This window comes from Trichoderma harzianum (assembly GCF_003025095.1).
Source record: "Trichoderma harzianum CBS 226.95 unplaced genomic scaffold M431scaffold_7, whole genome shotgun sequence".
Lineage (NCBI taxonomy): Eukaryota > Fungi > Ascomycota > Sordariomycetes > Hypocreales > Hypocreaceae > Trichoderma > Trichoderma harzianum.
The window spans coordinates 1,129,079-1,148,715 of NW_020209255.1; the positions used below are offsets into that span (position 1 = coordinate 1,129,079).

The following is a 19,637-nucleotide window of genomic DNA, read 5'->3' on the forward strand; positions in this document are numbered from 1 at the left end:
CTTGTGCAAAGAGGGCATGCAGACTCGTACGGAGAGGGAGCAGTATGGCTACTCATTCATGAAGTCTGTCAACGATATATATGACATGCAGAATGCCATCAGACATACGACTCGACGCTTATCAATTCGACAAGACGTGCCGCAAGCCGCGACAGTATCACCCCATGAGAATCAACAGGTTCAACTCCCGTCGGTCTGCACAAAGCATCAGCTTACATCTACAACATCAGAAATCACCAGCGGTAATACGACACATGCATGTACGCTCAATCATTGCGGTCCTCTCCATTTTTGTAGGGGAGCACCGCACCCAAGATTGCTCGCTTTCTTCTCCGTTTTCGTTCCTCAGGTCCCCAGCAGTCGTGAGCAGACGCTCGAAAGCGCACCTCGTACTAGGTACTTTTGTAAGTGTTGGAAGAACCCGAACGTTGTTATTTGCGTTGTTCATGAAGAAGAAAAAGAAGAGAAAAGAGGAAAAAAAGATTCAAACATTGAAAATTTTCTAAAATAGGTAGCGGGTCGTCCAGAGTGGGTCGCTTTGGCGCCTTAGTTTCGAGGCAGGGATTTTTTTAATTTTTAGCTTGCCGCTGGTGGGTTTCTGTTTGGGTATTTTTGGGCTGTAAGTCCAAGCCAATGCTGTTGGTACCCAAACAACACAGCAGCAAACCCCCAGTCAAACAGCTGTCAGTGACTACCTTAGACAAGGGTTATCAATTTGATCAAAAATGCAAAAGATCAAAGAGAGAGAAGAGAAGCCGTAAAAACAAACCAGTCTTTTTGAAGCAACATTCCCGTCCAGCTTCCGGATCTTGCCAAGGCGCCTAGCTACATGTATACATGTGATCCTGCGCATAAACCCAATCCCTGCTCCCGAGCTGAACGGGCAAAATCAACAAACATGTGACGGCTAATCGGAAGCGAATCGCATGAACTGCGCATGATGCAGGGGAGCCTAATGCCTAATTTCCTCATGGCCAGCTCGTGGTGGTGCTTCCTGCGAACCCAAACTGTTCCGATGCTTCACCATAGGCTGAGCTGAGTTGTGCTCTGCATCACAACCAAAACCCGCGGCAAAATAGCCCCGGAACATCGTCGACGATGCCAAACGCCATCATCAGCTGGTTCCGGCGCCGACGCGTCGCAAGAAGCAGCAAGAAGCAACGAGGCACCGTCTCGCTGTCCACAAGGCTGATAATAGAAGCTCCTCCGATCCCGCCTCACCCAACGCTGCCCTCTCAGCGCAGAGGACGGCTCACGCCCGCCCCGTCCCACGAGAGCCTCATCGCCGCCTCCAATGCCGCCACCGCAAACAGCTCCTTCTTCACCAAGCTGCCCGTGGAGATTCGGCGCAAGATTTTGATAGAAGCCTTTGGCGGCCAGACGATTCACATGGACCTAATTTACGACCACCCGCCGCAGCCTCCAGAAGCGCAGACCGAAGAGATGATTAAGAAAAATGGCCGGTTCCGAGCGCATGGAAACTTCAATGTCAACGTCCACGGTGTTCCCACATGCGATGAGAGAAATCTTAGGCTGGACGACTCACAACCAAAGAGATGGGCCTGGCGAAGCTCCGTCTGCCATCGAAACGGACCAGCCCGTTGTCGTCCCGAAGACGAGGTCCAACCTGGGGAGGATTACTGTCGATTTGGCCAGTCACCATGGCACGCGATCTGTCTTTGCTGGCCTGGAGAGTTCCCAACAAAGTGCCAAGTAGGAGCGATGGGATGGCTTTGCAGTTGTCGTAAAGCGTAAGTGTTTTAATATCAAGTATATCAAGTCTTCCCTTTTACTAACTGTACTCCTGCGTCAGATATCTCGAGGGCATTGATGTCTTATACTCCACAAACACAATCCACACAGCCAGCAAGGAAATGATCCTCAGCCTCACCTCCATCCTCCTCCCGCAGCGCCTCTCAAGCATCACATCAGTGGAGCTCCTGTGGGACTTTGCGCCGTTCCCCAGCATCCACCCCGAAGTCGTCAAGCCGCCGCTCTCAGACATGGCCAGCTTCCGCGCATTCCTCGACGCCATCCCGACCACGTTTCCCGCCTTGAGAAAGGTGCACATCTCCCTCCAAGGACACATATACCCGACGAAGACGATCAACGGCTCCACCAGCTGGGACAACAACATCGACAGGGTCGACGAGATCTTGCATCCCGTGGACGACTTCGTCTTGGGGTTAGAGCCGGACGTAAGACGGAGCTTTTCGCTCGGCATCCCGAGCTCGCTGTATAGGAGCCAGAGAGATAGGGCCCTCCAGAACAATGACCCGGTAGAGCAGGCTCACCGCGGTCAGTATGAGCGACACTGGAGGCCGCTCAAGGGCTCTGGGGATGGTGGAGGGTATTGGGTGTGTCTAGGCAACAAGGATTTGACCATGCCGTTTATCTGCACGATGGGAGAAGGCGGCTATAAGGGCATTATAGGGGAGGACAACTGGGTGTTTTACAGCTTCTAGCCTTGGTAGAGTTCTTGAGAGTTGGTTATACCATTTGATTTATACGCGTATATATGTATATCTGTTCCGCGCACATGTCGTGTAAGCTATTATTAGTCCCGTCTTGTTTTGAGTTACCCTACGACAAAGATTCCCGATCTGATCTTAGATCTTGTGCTTGTTACACTATCAGAGTTTACATGTTCAGCCACCCCCTTCGAATCACTACTCTTAAATTTCTATTTAAATGCCAACTCGGTCCATGCGTCGAAATGGGGTCCATGACTAGGCGGCGCAGTGCATTTGCTGGTCTGATGATGAGAGTGGCTATGCTAATGGCATTTACCCCGCCATGATAAAGCTCAAACACCAACGCAACACCTTCATGACACAACACATCAGTCTCATTTACACAATTACAATCGTCGAATTTAGGATCATCTACAGCATTTCACGTCTTGGATCAACCAAATCTCAGAGCCGTAGTCTTGATACGGTGAATCAGCGCTGTGTCGAGCATCAAGCTTGAATAATCACGCTACAGCTTATACTCACTCACCTCTCACAACCCCACCTCACTCATCTCAGTGAAGCAAGGAATAAATAAATAAAAAAAGAAGGGCAAAAATGGCCGATATCACATCCCGCCTAGCAGGCCTCAACCCGTTCAAGCAAAACTACGATGACGATGACGACAAAGGCGACTTCATCGCCCCCGAGCCCGGCCACCTCTCGCGCAAGTCGGACCACAACAAGGCCCAGCTGAGAGTCAGCCACGCCCTCCGTTCTTTTCTCGTCGCCAACGATGTCCTCTCGGAGCGCGACGCCGGCCTCGACTCCCGCGACTCGCCGCCGGCACTTCGGGAGCTGCTCGGCCGCCGCAGCTTCGAGGCGCCGCCGGGGCTGCTCGACCCGCGATACCCTCTGCCCGAGTACTTTGTCAGCTCCAGCCACAACACGTACCTGCTGGCCAACCAGCTGTACGGCAAGTCGTCCGTGTCGGCGTACGAGACGGCGCTGACGACGGGCTCGCGGTGCGTCGAGATTGACGCGTGGGACGACTCGGAGAACGAGGACGAGCCCAAGGTGACGCACGGCTACACGCTGGTGTCGCACATCCCCTTCCGCTCCGTGTGCGAGACGATCCGCGACGTCTACGACCGCGAGCAGGCCGCCGGCAGCTTCACCGCGGGCCAGGCTGGCGATCCCGCGTCCCCCATCCTGCTGTCGCTGGAAAACCACTGCGGCCCACGCGGGCAGCTCCGTCTCGTCCACATCATGAAGGAAGTATTTGGTCACCGCCTCATAAGCGAGCCGGTTCGACGCAAAGGCACCCGCGAGCAGCAAGGGAGCGGTGAACATGTGACGCTCGACGATCTGGGTCCCAAAATTTCCGTCATTGTCGAGTTCCATCTTCCCGAAGAGGCCTCAGACAGCGGCGACTCCAGCGACGACCAGACGGATGACGAAGGCGAGAGGATGGCCCGCCGCGCCTACAAGGACAAGAAGCAGGCAGCGTCATCCTCCTCCACTCTCATCGTCCCAGAGCTAGCCGAGCTGGGCGTGTACGCTCAGTCGGTGAAACCCAAGGACAACTCGTGGTATGATCCTGGGCAGATGGTCAACGGCCCGCATCACCACCTCATCAACGTGTCCGAGTCTGGCTTGTCCTCGCACCTCCCCCAGCACGCCGTCCCCATCGCCTATCACAACGCCCGCCACCTCATGCGTGTCTTTCCCAAGGGCACCCGCATCTCCTCCTCCAACCTCCATCCCGTCAAGTTCTGGGGCATTGGCGCCCAGATCTGCGCCCTCAACTGGCAGACCTTCAGCACCAGCAACCAGCTCAACGATGCGCTGTTCAACGGCTCTGCCGGCTACGTCCTCAAGCCCGCGGCTCTACGCGCCGCCGGCGACGGCCGTCTTGGCACGGGCCGGATGAGGAGGTTGCGCGTCCACGTCGCTGGAGCCACCGACGTGCCTCTCCACGAGGACAGGGAGCGAGACTCGATCAAGCCGTACCTGACGTGTACGCTCTACAGCCCGCTCGACGCCGACAAGGAGCCCCCCAAGCGAAAGACATCGCCCTACAAGCACCACAAGCTGGGGTTCCTCCACCGTGGCGAGAACCCGCACGCGACGGACCCGGTCTGGGACGAGACGCTGGAGTGGGAGTATGAGGACAACGAGCTAGTCTTTTTGCGCATGCTCATCAAGAGCGACGACAGCTTTGCGAGGAACCCAAAGTTCGCCGCCGTGGCGGTTAGGCTTTCGTATGCCTCTCCCGGGTGGACCTTTATCAGGATGATGGACCTCAAGGGCAAGGAGACGGACTGTACGCTGCTCGTCAAGTTTGAGTTTGAGGACTTGTGAGGACGCACGGCTGCTGGCCGGCACACACCCTTAGACCAGCCTGCATGACTGACGACTCAGTAACGACGAAAATGATGATGACAACAATGTCTACTGTGTGACGAGGCAGGAGTGTATATATAAATGCCTGCACATGGATAGGGATAGCAGTACATATGTATCTTATACGTAGCAGAAATGGAGTACCCGGCAGACGAATCAACCGTCTCAGCATGTCTTGTTCCAAACTCCTCAAGACAACAACACTCTGCGGGCCCCGTTAATCCGCGTTTCGCCACAATTCTAAATCAGACATCGTATGTAGGAGAGCAGGGGCGTAAGAAAGAAAGCACTACTCCTACATCCGATATCGCCAATACAAGTAATGCTCCGATTCAAATCCTCAACCGCCCTCTCGAGATAGGCCCCACCTGGGGGACTAAGATTCCCCAGACCACAGCATAACATCTCGAGTTCGCTAAAAGGGATGGCGTTGATCCCCGGGTTGAAAGATTGAAGCAAGCGTAGCCACATCAAACAAACACTTGTTCTACTATGAGATATACATTTCAATATGTCCTTGAATTGGTACTGTGAATTGGCTTGCATATCAGTCCTGGACGAAGTATGCCTGGGCACTATTTACGTGAAAATGATTGGGTACAGGTAATATGCCTTCTAGGTTGCCTAACAGTCAGGGTAGGTTTCACTGCAGGGAGTTTCAGCCGCACGAGGCTGTGGGATGTATCGCGACACGACCTCAAATGTAGGCTGGCCTTGACTCTCATCGTGCCTTTTGATTGAACCTTTTCCTCTGAAAACTTCGAAATATTGCATTCCATACTTTTATAAAACATTACCTCCAACCTCCTGAAATCATGGCGGATTCAGAGACTATAGCGGCGTGGGCGGCTTTGGCCGCTGCACTCCTCGCCCTGGTTGTTGCACTCGCCCAAGCCGCGCAGCAGTATGCCGCTACGGCACATGATATGAAGAAATGCGAAAGGTCGATTTGGGGGCCCATGCCTGGCTATGCTGGCCGTCGTGTCTTTCTCTGGCGCCAGATTCGGTTCCGCATCGTCTTCGACGTCCCCAACATCTTCATCCCCACTGAATATTGGGACAAGCCAGGCAATGCGCGACAATTTCCCACCCATCGAATAACCACCTTGCCAGCTCCTTTTGATCCCCCTTCTGTAAACACAGACACGGAGAGTGCAATACACAACCACTCAGAAGCTTGTTGGGTCGCTTTCGCAAGGCAAGTCAGCCATGTCTGTCCCTCTGCCGTCCGCGTCGGCCTCATGGCCGGCGATGCGGATAGACTCCCCGCCGATATCCCGGTGGTGCCTATGCAGGTGAGCCTGCGGGATATCATCGCTTTTGGTTTGATGATCGGCATGAATATTCAGGAAGCCAGCAAGGACTATATCGAAATGAGCGGGCCGTTTGGCTTCATCAAGAGCAGTAGCCACCCAATCCTCGGCAGCATGATTCATTTCTCCGCGTTTTCGACAACACCCCATATCAAAGGACTTAAGACGGGCGATATCAGTAAATCTTGGCTCCGCCGACTCATCGGTATTGCATCTGTTGCCAAGAAGCAATTTGATGAGCCGAAAAGGCGCTCTTATGCGGCCACCATGATGAGATGGCGCACGAATTCCACACGAATCCCATCCAAAATCGAGAATTTAGGACAGTGACAAGACGGGGAAGGGGAAAGAAGGAGGAGAATCACAACTCAAGTTTATCGATCTTAAAGGGAAAGAGCACACCGTGCCCGCGGACAACTGTTCAACATGGCAAGTGAGTTACCCAGTGTTTCACTAGCCGGGGTCAGTACTGACTAAAGTGTCGCATTATAGGATCTGGTGCAGTTTCTTGAAAGTAATGGCATCGCAACAGCTCCTTACATCATCCTTGGCCCAGAGAATAAGGCGGTGCCCCGCAAGTCGTGGAAAGCCTTGCTGAAGGTTGTGCGTAAAGGCCATTTGAAAATTATCTTCAAGGTATTTTGCATAGACTTCAAATATTTCGGTCTCCTAAAAGGACACCAGAAGTGATTCAAATGGCTAATTTCTGTTTAAACCAATGTTAAAGATTGCTGAAGGGGACTACCCCCCATCGCCACCTGCAACGGTGTCACATTCCAAGTCACCTTCCCCGGAGCCTGGTATCAAAGAAATGACAGACCAACAGATCCCTCCAGACATGGGCAGCGTCACAAAACATGCAATTAGGACTCTGGAGGGCTCAGCTAGTCTGACCGAAGCCATTCTAGCCGAATCGGTAGAGAGCATTACACACGCTGAATCGCCCGAACCCAATAGAGATATATCTCTGGACCTATTTCCACAAGGTAATACGACGCGAAATACGATGGAGAGGGATGGATACTTTCCTATTCGAGGCTCTATCAATCCAGCGAATCAAATTGTACCGATGCAAACCAAAGATTCGTGGAATGGAAAGGAGCGCCCTGCGCTGACATGGGTGGAAGATGGGATTCGTGGAGAATCCTTGACAGACGGGTCGAGAGCGAAGGTGCCTGAGGGACCACCACTGGTTCGTATCCCGTATCGACGCCCGACAGTTGAAGACTATAGCCACGATGATTCTAGCAGCCCCAGCACCCGTTCCTCTTCCCGGTCCCGCAGAGAGAATAGGAACGGTGACTCTAGAAGCCCTAGTATCTCTCGCCGCCGTCCTCCTCCTCCCCGGTATAGCAGCGATTCCAGATCTTCTAGCAGCCCCAGCATCTCCCGACGCCGTCTTCCTTCCCCGTTGCGCAGAGGGAATAGAAGCAGTGACTTTAGCAGCCCCAGCATCCGCCGCCTCCGCCGCCGTTTCTCTCCTCCCCTGTTTCGCAGAGGGAATAGACGCAGTGACTCTAGAAGCCCCAGCATCCGCCGCCGTGTCTCTCTTCCCCGGTTCCGCAGAGAGGATAGATATAGTGACTCTAGAAGCCCCAGCCCCCGCCGCCGTTTCTCTCCCCAGTTCCGCAGAGAAAATAGGAACGGTGACTCTAGAAGCCTCAGCCCCCGATCCCGTTTCTATGCCCGGTTCCGCGAGGAGAATAGGAACGGTGACTCTAGAAGCCCTAGCCTCCGTCGTGAAAATAGCTTCGACTCGGAGCGCAATTGGCGGGACAAACAGACAAGGGCCTATGCCTCGATAGAAACGCTCCGTCACCGTCCGGACCCGCCACAACTAACCTTTTACTGGGCGTCCCAGATTGACATTGAACTTGGGTGCTGGGCGACACCGTGGCAAAGAGGGATGGATGCCCTTGACATGATGGTAGATATCGGTCTCGCTGGCTTGTCACAAGCGGCTCGGTTGGCGCAGCCCAGGGCGAATCGGCCGGCCGTCGACAGTAATGAGATCATTTATGCTGAGTTTCCCGGCCCTGTGATCCTGGGGGATTTGTGGATTCATCTCAGAGAGGGCGAACATACTTGGCCTCCGTACGCGATAAATGCGCGGGGAGGGGTCAGAGGCCTGGCAACGCACTCGCTCGTTCAGCACTCTGCATTCAGGGACGACGAACGACTGCCACAACTGATCCTTTTAAACTCCGTACACAAAGCTGGGATGTCCACTGCAGAAACAAGCACGGCATCTCAGGTCCTGGAGCGAGATCGCATCTTGGAGCTAGCGTCCATCGACTTCTGGCTTTCCCATGCCGCTGCAACAAACAGCATTTCAAAGGGCAAGTCGAACCTGGTTATCAACACCCCCGCCATCGTCGAGGAGATATGGCTCAAGTTCTTCCAGGAGATTATGGACGCCCGGAAGGAACTTTGGAACCCCGGCGGTGGCGATATGCCTGTCCGCAAGTTGGCCAACCATATTTCGGATTTCCTCTCCGATTTCTTAGGATCACCTGCTGAGATTTACTTTGTCTGGGTTGCCTTCCTGCGTGCTGTAAAGGTAATGGAGTGTGTTGCCAATGGGCCGCAAACATTTCCGGCACTTCACATATTTGAAAACGATATTTTGGTGTATTTAGTGTAAGTATTTAGGCATAGCAAGGAACGTGGTCTAGATGCGAGATTTTAAATATATTGTACACTATCCCCCCCTGCTTATTACAGTTCATATTATCTCCTGGATTACTTTAATTGAAAAATTGGGTATGATATCTACTGTGCACCCTTGAATACTGGCACAATGGGTCTCAGTATTACGCTGCATGCCCATCGTGTTGTAGGCCCACAACCAACCAAGAATAAGACGATGGGAGATGGATTGGCATTAGGCAACTCAAATTGACCAGGTTGTAAGACGAAACTGCCGACAAATGTTATGGGGCAAAGCTTTTGACTTTGAAGGTCTCTCTCCTTTTCTTCTTTTCCTTATAGATGAATCTCTGGCACGTTAGAATTAAACCCCAGATTTCCCCATGTGGATATAGCACCCGGTACGGACGATTTTACTTTTCATAACTGGACGGTAATATTTCCTTTCTCCAAGCTGAGACAACATCTGATATAATCAGCCATGCCCGGTCTCGGCTTCCCCCCTGCCTCTTTTTTCTGTGATGTTTCATGACTTGTCGCTTTCAGGGTGGTGTGCCTGTAAGCTCCATCCGGATAGGACGACTGCAATGCATGTTTATCACCTGTATATTATATATCATATCCCCATCCATCGGACGTGAAAAAAAAAACCGCCAAAGAAATAGGCTCTATTAATAGGCCAGCCCACCCCAGCCAGTCGACGCCTGTCAACTTTAAACCCCCTCCCTTGTGCTTCGAGTGTAATAGGGTAGACAGAACAGAACCCGGGACAGGTAGGTGACACTATTAATCTGACTCAGATAGAAGAAAAAAAATTGTTGCAATTTGCCAATTCGGGAGGAGTATAGTAATTCGGTAGTCGTGATCTGGAATCCGAGCCTTTGAAAAACGGAACCCCTCTCTTTTGACACGGGGTTTCTTATGTGCAGCTCAATCAACATTCGCCTTTTACAGCAATAGCCAATAACAATACCTTTTCACTTCCTACTCGTAGTAAATTTCCATTGGCCTTTTTCTTCTTTTTTGTGTGCGCCGTGAAAGACCAGTATGAATATTAGTATTCGCGTCCGGCATATGTGAAAAGACAAGAGGCCAATTATTCCACCAGTCAGATATCGCCAAGCCCGATCTTCAAAAGACTAAACCCATCGTCTTCCCGTCGACTTTAATATCGCGGGGGTGCAAGTTGCAAAGTCAAAAACTCAAATCATCCTCACCCTCCCTGATCATCCAACGCCGCACGTCCTCTCATCGTCTCCTACCAGGTTCGACCGGCGTCCAGAGTTTTGAGTTGCTCCCCCCCCTCCCAGGTCATTTGTCTTGTGCGACCAGCTTTCTTCCCGGGGATTTCGGAATATCTCTCGCTTACAAGCCCAGCCCAGAACCTTGCTTTAAGCCATGGCGGCGGCAACAACCCCCCTCGACGACCTTGCGCAAGCGCTGTCAACTTCCCTGGTCGAGGCAAACCTTGTGCCTGGTTCTGCAGAAGCACTCATCCCCGGGGACTTTAAGCCGTCCACTCGACTGGCCATCTCATTCGGCGGGCGGGATGTCGAATTGGGTAATCTCTTTCGAGTCAACGAGGTCAAGCTGGCTCCCTTTGTCTCGTTTGATGCCGAGGTTAGTACTAGTTTTTTTTTTTTCTTTCGTGCGAGGCATATCGCATCTACTCCATTTTGTTTTTAAAGTTGTTCTATGGAGTTGAGCTAGAGAGTTCCTGACGATTTTCATCATATATATATATATATATATAGGCTGGCGATTCATCGGGAGACGCATCTTATATGCTGCTCCTTGTCGATCCCGATGCACCCACGCCAGATGACCCCAAGTTTGCCTTTTGGCGCCATTGGGTTCTGCCAGGATTGAAACCATTGGCTGAGGCGGATGGTGTTGTCGCTCAGACGAAGCAGGCTCTCACAGAGTATCTCGCCCCGGGACCCAAGGATGAGTAAGTCGTTTCTCCTCTTTGCCTCTCCAAAACTAGGTCTGCCCTTTGTCATATCATGCTGCAGCCCACCCCCTCCTTGCTTCTCTGCCCGTGTCCTATCTATTACTCCGTCGTCCGATTCCGTGAGGTGGGTGGTAATGTAGGAGAGTGAATTTGTCTCTTGAGTGCTGCCCCTATCATGTGGCATCCAGCTCTCCTCTTAGCCGAGAACTAACGGTCCGGCTCCATTCATATCCTCTTGTCTGCTTTTCTCTGCAAATTTTTAAAAATATCGAATTGTCGTACCAATTACTAAGCGAGATATGTCGTGCAAAGTTCTCAACCACACCGGTATCTGTTCTTGCTCTTCCGCGAGCCCCACGGCTTGGTTCTCACGAAGGAAGACGTTGGAGGCGAGGAATTTGTACAAAGACGCTCATTCGATCCAGTTAAGTTTGTCAAGAAGCATCAGCTACAGCTGGTCGGTCTGAACTGGATGAAGGGTGCTGGCGATGGCTGGAAGGAATAATGGACGGCAAGCCATCTGGTTTCTCCTCACCCCTTCTCCTTCACATTCTCGTTTCACCAGATAGGCACGCAGCATGTGGCTGTGAAGCATAACGATTGTCAAGCGCCGACACGGCCCTCACCTACGAACCCCTTGGTTTGCTGCTGGTAGCCCCTTGATGGTGACTGGGCAGTGTGACTGTTATCGTCGTGCATGCTTCCTGCCTCCATCACAACCCTGTAGGCCAATCGCGGATGGTACAGCTGTGGGCGTATGCAGGTAACCTTTGGAAAGTGGTCCAGCAGCTAAGAGGGCGACCTCTCATCGCGAACCGACGACAGCTTTTGCGTTACACGATGGATTTTAAACGGCCCGTAGTACAACGTTAAACCTAACCTATCCCAGGCCACACTAACAACCAGCAAGGGCGGTAGGGATGGCTCAAAAGCCGTGGCTTGAGACGGGACCACAGTCTGGACGCAGTCAGTCAAATAAGATTTTCAGCTTGCTGCTCGTTTTTGCTCTTCTCCAGGGCAGATGAGAGCCGGCCCCCCCGGACACCTTTCGGACGGGCAACGAGCCGGACATCAACTTGCGGCAGCTAGTGCTGCTTGACCAGATGATGAAGGGAAGCCGGCAGCCAAGAGGCCTTGGCAATCGTGCCACGGGCTTAACGAGCTTAACGAGTTATTTAACTAGCTGTACTCGTAAGCCTCAGTTGATAGAAACCATGAGTTCTTCAGGCAAGCCGATGCCAGTCCATGACGAAGACGACAAGGCGACTTAGTAAGAGTCAGCAAAGCGAGACGTCGGCAGAGCCGCCGCCAAAGAGTCACTGAAACAATGCTTTTCTTGTGTGGTTCCACCGCTTAGACTGGCCATTGTCACGAGGACCGCCAAAAGGATGCTGTGCTTGCACGCTCCTCTAGATGTTTGTATGACGATGGGGAAGTCTAGGGTTTGATAGGCGGAATGACAACTAGGGCTGTGCTTTCGGTGAGGATCAATGGGAAGCCGAACCACCACGGCGCGCAGCTTGTCGTCTAAGAGACTGTGAAAAGAGGTGTGTGGAGGTGGCCGATCAGCGAAAATTATGAGGGGAAAACCAGCGTTGTTGGTTGTACGAGCATTATCTGATTGGACACAAAAGGTATACATAGCGGTTCACCCAGAGTTTGTCGATCCGTTGAGGGCTGTTTGGCGAGCCGTGATTAAAGGTAGGACTGAACCATGATGGCGGCATGGCTCAGGAGAGAGCCCTCGGCTAGTACGAAAGAGAGATACCGGCGACAGGGCTGGCAACGGAAAGCGAAACTGAGCATCACGGACGAACAGGCAGACGAAGTAAATGATCCATAGCAATCATCATGACGGCGGTGCCGCGGTGGAGAGAATGGTAACAGCAGTTTACTGTCTGTATGCTTGGCGGCTAGGCAAGCAGGCAGCCGGTGATGAGTGAGGCATAATCAAGCGCAGCGTCAGGCATCAAACAGCTGCGGATTTTATGCCCCCATCGTTTCTTAAAAAAGAAAAGAGAGAAGGGTAAAAAAGAAAAAGAATTAAAGAAAAGAAGAAAAAAAAAACACCCCCGTAAGAAGTCTGAGCTATGGTTTGGGAAGGTGTCTCGGGGCCAGGGCATCTGATGTGCACCCCCATAGCTGGCATGAGGCATCCAGCTTAGACGGTATCACTCGTGAACCCTGACGAACTGCAAATGGGACTCATGATGAGTGCCGAGGCGAACCTTGTTTGCCATCAGTCACGTTAGCCCTGGAGGTGAGGCGGACACGATAGAGACGGGGCGAACAGCTAAATCTTTGGCATCAATAAGGGAAGGCAGCTCACGATCTCGGATGCAGCTCGTGGCTGAGAAGGACTTGTGACGCCGCAAACAAGTGCAGAGGGCGGACCACGCACTGTGTACCTTAGGAGAAAGCTCCGTGGCCGCGAGGGGTTTGCGAGTCACGCAGGCTCTGGCGCTCCATGAAGCGGTTGGGGCGGGAGTGGTGGAGCGGTGGCTTTCAGCATCTCTGTTGGACGAAGGCAGCCGATCCATGACATCAGGCGGGGCCGACGTCAAGCTCATTTTCTGGGAGATTGCCTGTCCGGGCAAAGCTCGTTTCCGAGAGCGTTGGGTGAGGCACCAACTCGATTCCGGGCAGGGGTTTTGGAGCGAAGAGGCGCCTCACGCTCCGGCTCCATCATGTCGTTTCCCTCAAGGCCTCAATGCCAGTCCACCCACCCCCTTCTTCACGCGCGGGATGGGGACCAGCATCACCGGCTGCGACGCCGCGGTTGACCGGTGTCTTTTATCGCGTCGTGCAGAGTGGAGGTAGAGAAAATTTGCTAGATTACGGAGCACTCCGGGGAGCTAGCAGTCGCGTAGTTGAAGCGGATGCCCACTATGCTGTCGACCCTGACCTTGGGCAGCGGGATTAGTAATGAGTCAGGGCATGACGATGGGAAATCAATCGATGAAGCTAAGCAGAGCAGTGCAGAGACAAGAGAAGAGCAGAGCCTCTGGCATTACAGGATCATAGATGCCAAGGGTCTGTCTGGGGTGAGCACTGCCGCCGAGGCCGCCCTTGTATTGGTGCATACCTGGTGCTTTACCTGGTGCTTTACCTGGTGCAGAAACACCGCTGATCACTCGTGAAGCTCGTAATGGATGGCAGCATATCTGTCCAACCGTCTTCTGACAAGGCCCTCGGGCAGGCGAGCTAATCTGCCGGAGAGGGGATGGATGAGAAGAAGAGAAAAAAAATCGGACTGCACAGGAAGTGAAAGTGGGGAGGGCGGCCAAGTACCCCGGTACCTTGGCGATGGTGACGGAGGCATGGGTTGTGCTTTAGGAGGGCCAGGGATGGAGCGCCAGTCGTGTATCTGCTACTGGCTGCTCCCGGCGGGTATCCGCACTACTGTGCTGTCACATCTATGGAAGCACTGTACCGGTCAAGTCTGATATGGCGCTATTGTACAGTGCAAAAGTCTGCCGCTCCGGGGGGAACACGTGCCATGCCGGCGCCCCCCAGCAGCGATGCCTGGTACTGGGTACAATGTGGATGTCTTTGCTGGCACCTCTTAAGGGGTCTCTGCTATGGCGTCACTGGCATTGATCTTCTTTTTTCCAAATTGTGAGTCCCCGCCACCGCGGTTCTGGCGTGGCGCCTCAGCCAGAAGCGTTGCTGATGGCACCCGACCTCGCATTTGTACGGAGTATGTACCACAACACAGCCGTGTGTCCGAGTATCAGAGCTAAGGTAAGGTAGACAGACAGACGGCTTCGTTTGGCAACTCGCTGGACGCCAGATGGCAGAGCTTAGATGGTCAGCTTGGGTGGTCAAGCACAGATGTGAATAGGCACCTAAGTAGCAGTGAGCAATATTGGAGCAGTAAGGTAGTTGAGCAGTCGGGATAGGGACTGGCGGACGGGCTGCTCCGTCCGGTCCCCATCTCGCGGAACCCGTAATCCATTCAATGGATACCATAATCAATCCATAACCCCCCATCGCCAGGTCTCGCAGCCGACGTGCAGCCTTCCGAGCCATGTGTTTTCCCCTTCGCTTTCTGTCCCTTGCGTTGGTGTTCATTTTTCATTCATTCATTCTTTTGTGTTCTTTACTTTTCCCTTTTCCCTCTTTGACATTGGATGCAGAATAATCATAGCCCACTCAGCCAGTCTCAGGTTGCATAGCGCTATCACGGCTGACGCTTGGAAATATCTACAGCAAGCAGCGCTACTGTACTCGGAGATCCTTGGCCCTTCTAGCACTACTACCTAGATACCTTGGTAGCACTTAGTGGTCGATATCGTGTGCTCTGTCTTGTCTGGTACTGTACAGTACAGTACATGCACGGCACTGCGGTAACAATGGCTTCTGCAAACAAAACGCACTACATACAGGTAGTAGCACAGCGTTGAGCCTCTGAAATGAAATCGTCCATCGCCAGCTATATCGTGGGGAGGGGAAAGGGCAGAAGAAAAGGACCCGGCAGCAGGGGACCAGGATAGCCATGCTAGACGGCTGCGAGAGTGAAAGGGGACATGACCGATCTGGCACTCCCTCCCACCCCTCGCTGTCCGTTTTTATCCTTATTGCTGATTCTGATTTTATCTTTATTTGTTTTTTATTACTCGTAGGGACTCAGGGTTTTGCCTAGCCCCCATCCAGGTCGCGGTGGCAGCTCCGGGGGCGTACGATGTGAAGCAGAAAAGGCATCCATCCATCCATATCCATATCCATATCCATATTTCCAATGCTCCATGTGTGCGGTGCGGGTGCTTGTCCTTTGCCGTTGCGGTACCCAGTACCTGTCGAAAGGTTCTCGCACGGGCGTGCTTGGCGGGAATTGCGAACAGACCAACCGAACAGGGGGCGGAGTGTGCAGGGGGTGTACTTGTGAAAAGGTATCCGGTACTGGTGCTGCCTGTACTGATACTCCGGAGTGAGGCTGCAGACGCACATCTGCACATACCAGAATCCATCTGTATACGTCAGTACATGTCAGTGCGTGCATTGCATGGAAAATGCTTGGTGTGCTCCGTACCCGTGGCAACAATTGCCATCCACGGGAGACTTACTCCGTTGGGTACAGACTAAGAGGGAACACAATACTGTACCTATTATACTGATGGTCGAGAGTAAAGAGTAGAGAGGTGCTGCAGAATCAGAAAACCTTAGTAGTAGAGATAGGCAGAAGATGCTGCGATGGATACAGATGCGCGCACCGAGTTCCATCCAATGTACCCGCTACCTGGCCCTGTGTCTCCATCAAGTACTGGCCTGGCAACCAGTCTGTCTCCGTCAGTCTCCGTCTTGCGTAACCCATTTCGCTCAAAGGGTCCTCTCGACATGGGAGTCACAAGTTGGGACCCAACCTGAACTCCTCTCAACTGCTTCTGGCAACCCTGGTCGCCCTGGTCCTGGTCTCTCTCCACCCCCCGATTTCCCTTCCCAATGGCCAATTCACCGCCTGAAGTGCTCTTTGAACCTACTGGATGGATTGTCAGTCCTATCTGACAGACAGACACCACTCACACTCCCCTTTTTTGGTTGCTGCTACTACATATACTCCGTCCCGATATAGTCGTCCTCTGGCCAGACAGTGCGTGTTGCAATCCCAAGAGCGTCCCTGTCAGTAAAGAGCGGGCCGGCGAGAATCTTTTCCTCTCTGCTGCCTTTTGTGTTCCCAAGACAACTCAACGTACCGCACATCGAATACTTTTTCTGTCGAGAGCGCGGGCATCCCAATCAACGTCGAGATTTCCCTTTCCCTTTGCCATACCCCCTCCCACACACACAAAGGGCCAAACCAAGGAAGCAAAACAAGAAAGGGAACCTTATTGGAAAAAGTAACAAACGAACAAGAAGAAGATCACAGTACAAGAGGACCCTCGAAAAAGAAAAAGCCCCTTTGGTTTAGCTAGCGCCAACTCGGACTTGTGCTTCTGCTTCTGCTTCTAGCCTCGCCGCCCTCTTTGCTCCCTCGATTCGCGAGCTGGAAACGACACTTTGACAAGATCGTCAACCAGCTAAACCAGACTACTGTTTTTAGTTGTCATCCCAGGACCAGGAGATCTGCCTGACACGCAGCATCAGACGCCCAGGCCTACCTAAACAGACACCCACGGCCGATTATACTGTACTTGAGCGCTACTGGTACCACCGCCCGACGCTATAGCAGATCATCATCACCTTGTCTTCGGGGGGCTGACCGCTAAAAGGGCCGCGGCTGTCCTGATTCATTCGCCCTCTGCGCCCACCAACCCGATTTTTCTCGCCGTCGACTCTGCCTCGCCTTGATTCTTATCCTCATACATCCACGCATACATACATACATACCTTATCCACCGTCTCTCTCCACCGCCAGCTTCTCCTCTCCGCCAATACAACGCTTTCGCATTTCACTTTTCACATTTTTTTTTCACACAATCTCGCCAGCGCATCGACGCATCTCCACGCTGACTGAGCCGCCGAGCAAACGAGGGCCCATTCGACTTGTCACGAGCAGTTCGCACACAAATCACCTCCGCCCCAGATCGTCTCGACACAAACCACTCTACCCTCTTCTCTTCTTTTTAAAACCCTCTCTACCAAAGCGTGGTTGCCGCCTAACCGGATTGTTACTTTGTTTTTCTCTTCCAACTTGTTCCACCCGCTTTGTTTCTCTATCGTTGTACTCTGCCTTCTTTCTTTCACCACCTGCATTCGCTTTTCTTCTCTCGCTTGCAAAAGGAGTAGCGGCTGCTGCTGTTCATCTTGGCCACGTTCTTGTTCCGTGTTTGCATTGCGTGTTGGGCATTGCAAAGTTGACCCAAGGAAGGGAAAAAAAGACTCATTCCCGAGCAGCTACAGAAATTTAGACGACAGACTGCCGACAACAGACTACAAGGCACACTAGACTAAACCAGACGACGCACAACATCCACTTCCACATCGCACGAGACACTCGTCTTTCTTCACCTACCACTGTCGACGGCAGCAAGCAGACAGACTTGACCAGTTGCCGCCCGACTCGTTCAACTAATTCCTCATTGGCGACACACGTCAAAGCATCCTTAATAATCCGCTCCAAATCAAACACCATGTCCGACGACCACGATACTCACTCCATTGGCTCTGCCAGCCACATTCACCCCATCGAGCGCTCCGACTCCTCCGCTTCCACAACTCCGTCTGATCAGAATGAGCCTATTATTCACCAGCCCATTCCCACCCGCCCCCGCCTGCCGAGTCGAAAAAGCAGTGGCCCCTTGGTTGTCCCTCGCGACAGCTCTGCCGTCGGCCCCGTAGACTCGCAGTTTGGACCAGACGATGTTCGAGCCATGAGCCCTCGAAGGACAAACGAAGACCTAGAAAACCTAGGCAAGGAGGCGCGCGAGGAGTTGAGAAGGTGAGTGCATGACTTGTTGGATAGCTTCACCTCTAGAGTACGACCGCTAACCATCGACACTTAGGCATGCCAAGGCTTTGCAGGAGTCTCTCCTCACCATCTTCAACCGCATCGAGGCTGTGCGGGAGGAGCACGACAAGCTCGACAACAACAACAAGTTTCTTCAGAAATACATTGGTGACTTGATGAGCACCAGCAAGATCACAGCGACGGGGAGCCGAGGCAAGAAATAAACCGGCCTCGATTGAGGGACGAACACACACTCGTCTCCTCTTTTTCCTTCATTATTTTTTTTCAACAGACCACCATTTTCCATGCGGGTCCAGTTGACCCATGATGAGCTTGGATTAATCGCTGCTTGGGATGCATAATCAATGCCAGCAGTGTCCTCTTATATCGACCAATCTAGATTTCGACCCTCTATGCTACAACACGCGGGCCGGTTCAATTTATCGCGCCACGAAAACGATGGCGCTTCGGTCATTTTTCTTTTCTTTTTAAAAAGGAGTATTGGACTTTTATCGGCGCCGCTCCGGGTCCCCCTTGTGGAGAAGGGAAGGGGGATTCATGATACCCAGACTTTGGAACACATTTTGCACTTTCCGCCACGATCCACATGCAATATTTGTTTGTTCTCTTTTTCTTTTCTCTATCCTTGTTTACGAGCGCATGACGTTCGTGCAAGTGCGACATTCACTGTACATTATCCTTCAACGCTTGGGATTCCGAGCAACGTTTATGAGCGCCAACACCTTTGTGGCAGCATTGTCATTGCATGGGGCGTCTTGTTTGCGAATTCTTTCATTGTTTTGTTTTCTTACAATTCTCGGCTTCTCTTTTTTTTGGCAGTTCTTTTTTTTTCTACAATTTACAGGCGCTCACCGTACCTGGATCGGGGATCATAGTGAGCATATCTATCAGGCGTTCAATGGGGCAAGTTCTGCTCAGGGGTCTTGGATTTTATTTTGCATGAAGCAGCGTAGACGGACGGGTATAGCAGGATCATGGCACAGGGAGGGGAGGCAAAACAAAAACCAAAAATGAAAACAAATGCGGAACAGTTGTACAAAGGAATAGGGCTTTAGGCTTTTACGCGACCATTTTGTCGACAGTCAAGAAGAACAGGGACTTATTCACATTACAACCTATGCTTGGCGCATCTACTGTAAGATTTCGGGGGTGATTGAGCGAGTGAGCGAGTGACTGTACAATACACAATACATATGGAATACACAATAGACACGGGTGATGCCATAACACGAGCAAGCTTGGGGAAACTGATGTCATTGTTGCCACCGAGGAGGCCAAAATGCAAAGGGGGCCAGCAGGGGGCGTTTTGGGTCCTGTGTGGTTTCGCAATTGGCGTTGGAGGCTCGGCATTGGACATACAAGCTTGACAAGTAGGGGGAGCCTTTTTTGCCAGGGTTCGTAACGGTTCCACCGGCTGTTTGCGTGACCTGTCAGTTTTCTTTGGCAGTGAGGCT

At 52.4% G+C, this 19,637-nt stretch overlaps 10 protein-coding genes across 10 annotated transcripts; 7 read left to right on the forward strand and 3 right to left on the reverse strand.

Moving 5' to 3' along the window:
* The first annotated feature begins 654 nt into the window (after nt 1-654).
* M431DRAFT_508977 (hypothetical protein) lies at nt 655-2,656 on the forward strand. The gene is made up of 2 exons (XM_024919206.1): nt 655-1,751; nt 1,814-2,656. Exons 1-2 carry the CDS (start codon nt 1,099-1,101, stop codon nt 2,463-2,465), a joined length of 1,305 nt encoding a protein of 434 aa, XP_024773609.1. The 5' UTR covers nt 655-1,098; the 3' UTR covers nt 2,466-2,656.
* A 415-nt stretch (nt 2,657-3,071) lies between these two features.
* M431DRAFT_482782 (hypothetical protein) lies at nt 3,072-4,817 on the forward strand (the record flags this gene model as incomplete). The annotated part of the gene is made up of 1 exon (XM_024916065.1): nt 3,072-4,817. The coding sequence occupies one exon, from the start codon at nt 3,072-3,074 to the stop codon at nt 4,815-4,817; it is 1,746 nt and encodes a 581-aa protein (XP_024773610.1).
* Nucleotides 4,818-5,540: 723 nt separating this feature from the next.
* M431DRAFT_447544 (hypothetical protein) lies at nt 5,541-6,808 on the forward strand. Its single transcript, XM_024915238.1, has 2 exons — nt 5,541-6,605; nt 6,665-6,808. The coding sequence occupies exon 1, from the start codon at nt 5,675-5,677 to the stop codon at nt 6,500-6,502; it is 828 nt and encodes a 275-aa protein (XP_024773611.1). The 5' UTR covers nt 5,541-5,674; the 3' UTR covers nt 6,503-6,605; nt 6,665-6,808.
* Nucleotides 6,529-8,914, forward strand: M431DRAFT_508980 (hypothetical protein). The gene is made up of 2 exons (XM_024919207.1): nt 6,529-6,605; nt 6,665-8,914. The coding sequence occupies exon 2, from the start codon at nt 6,891-6,893 to the stop codon at nt 8,814-8,816; it is 1,926 nt and encodes a 641-aa protein (XP_024773612.1). The 5' UTR covers nt 6,529-6,605; nt 6,665-6,890; the 3' UTR covers nt 8,817-8,914.
* A 1,305-nt stretch (nt 8,915-10,219) lies between these two features.
* Nucleotides 10,220-11,280, forward strand: M431DRAFT_88229 (hypothetical protein; the record flags this gene model as incomplete). The annotated part of the gene is made up of 3 exons (XM_024923887.1): nt 10,220-10,441; nt 10,576-10,772; nt 11,088-11,280. The coding sequence occupies 3 exons, from the start codon at nt 10,220-10,222 to the stop codon at nt 11,278-11,280; spliced, it is 612 nt and encodes a 203-aa protein (XP_024773613.1).
* A 2,978-nt stretch (nt 11,281-14,258) lies between these two features.
* Nucleotides 14,259-15,342, reverse strand: M431DRAFT_447819 (hypothetical protein). Its single transcript, XM_024915241.1, has one exon. It carries the CDS (start codon nt 14,847-14,849, stop codon nt 14,355-14,357), a length of 495 nt encoding a protein of 164 aa, XP_024773614.1. The 5' UTR covers nt 14,850-15,342; the 3' UTR covers nt 14,259-14,354.
* Nucleotides 14,974-15,327, reverse strand: M431DRAFT_508984 (hypothetical protein). The gene has a single exon (XM_024919208.1). The coding sequence runs from the start codon at nt 15,273-15,275 to the stop codon at nt 15,057-15,059; it is 219 nt and encodes a 72-aa protein (XP_024773615.1). The 5' UTR covers nt 15,276-15,327; the 3' UTR covers nt 14,974-15,056.
* A 48-nt stretch (nt 15,343-15,390) lies between the features above and the next one.
* Nucleotides 15,391-16,089, reverse strand: M431DRAFT_482787 (hypothetical protein; the record flags this gene model as incomplete). Its single annotated transcript, XM_024916066.1, has 3 exons — nt 15,391-15,745; nt 15,842-15,919; nt 15,989-16,089. The coding sequence occupies 3 exons, from the start codon at nt 16,087-16,089 to the stop codon at nt 15,391-15,393; spliced, it is 534 nt and encodes a 177-aa protein (XP_024773616.1).
* Nucleotides 16,090-17,845: 1,756 nt separating this feature from the next.
* On the forward strand, nt 17,846-18,386 carry M431DRAFT_6208 (hypothetical protein; the record flags this gene model as incomplete). The annotated part of the gene is made up of 2 exons (XM_024921608.1): nt 17,846-18,153; nt 18,218-18,386. 2 exons carry the CDS (start codon nt 17,846-17,848, stop codon nt 18,384-18,386), a joined length of 477 nt encoding a protein of 158 aa, XP_024773617.1.
* Nucleotides 18,343-19,150, forward strand: M431DRAFT_447798 (hypothetical protein). Its single transcript, XM_024915239.1, has one exon. The coding sequence runs from the start codon at nt 18,528-18,530 to the stop codon at nt 19,056-19,058; it is 531 nt and encodes a 176-aa protein (XP_024773618.1). The 5' UTR covers nt 18,343-18,527; the 3' UTR covers nt 19,059-19,150.
* Nucleotides 19,151-19,637: the final 487 nt, after the last annotated feature.

Excerpts from the sequence above, each read along its gene's own strand:
- M431DRAFT_508977 (XM_024919206.1), top strand. The coding sequence starts at position 1,099 with ATGCCAAACGCCATCATCAGCTGGTTCCGGCGCCGACGCGTCGCAAGA. Across the intron at positions 1,752-1,813 it reads CTTTGCAGTTGTCGTAAAGC|ATATCTCGAGGGCATTGATG; the intron begins GTAAGTGTTTTA and ends CTCCTGCGTCAG.
- M431DRAFT_447544 (XM_024915238.1), top strand. The coding sequence starts at position 5,675 with ATGGCGGATTCAGAGACTATAGCGGCGTGGGCGGCTTTGGCCGCTGCA.
- M431DRAFT_508980 (XM_024919207.1), top strand. The coding sequence starts at position 6,891 with ATGTTAAAGATTGCTGAAGGGGACTACCCCCCATCGCCACCTGCAACG.
- M431DRAFT_447819 (XM_024915241.1), bottom strand. The coding sequence starts at position 14,849 with ATGAACACCAACGCAAGGGACAGAAAGCGAAGGGGAAAACACATGGCT.
- M431DRAFT_508984 (XM_024919208.1), bottom strand. The coding sequence starts at position 15,275 with ATGGCTATCCTGGTCCCCTGCTGCCGGGTCCTTTTCTTCTGCCCTTTC.
- M431DRAFT_447798 (XM_024915239.1), top strand. The coding sequence starts at position 18,528 with ATGCCAGCAGTGTCCTCTTATATCGACCAATCTAGATTTCGACCCTCT.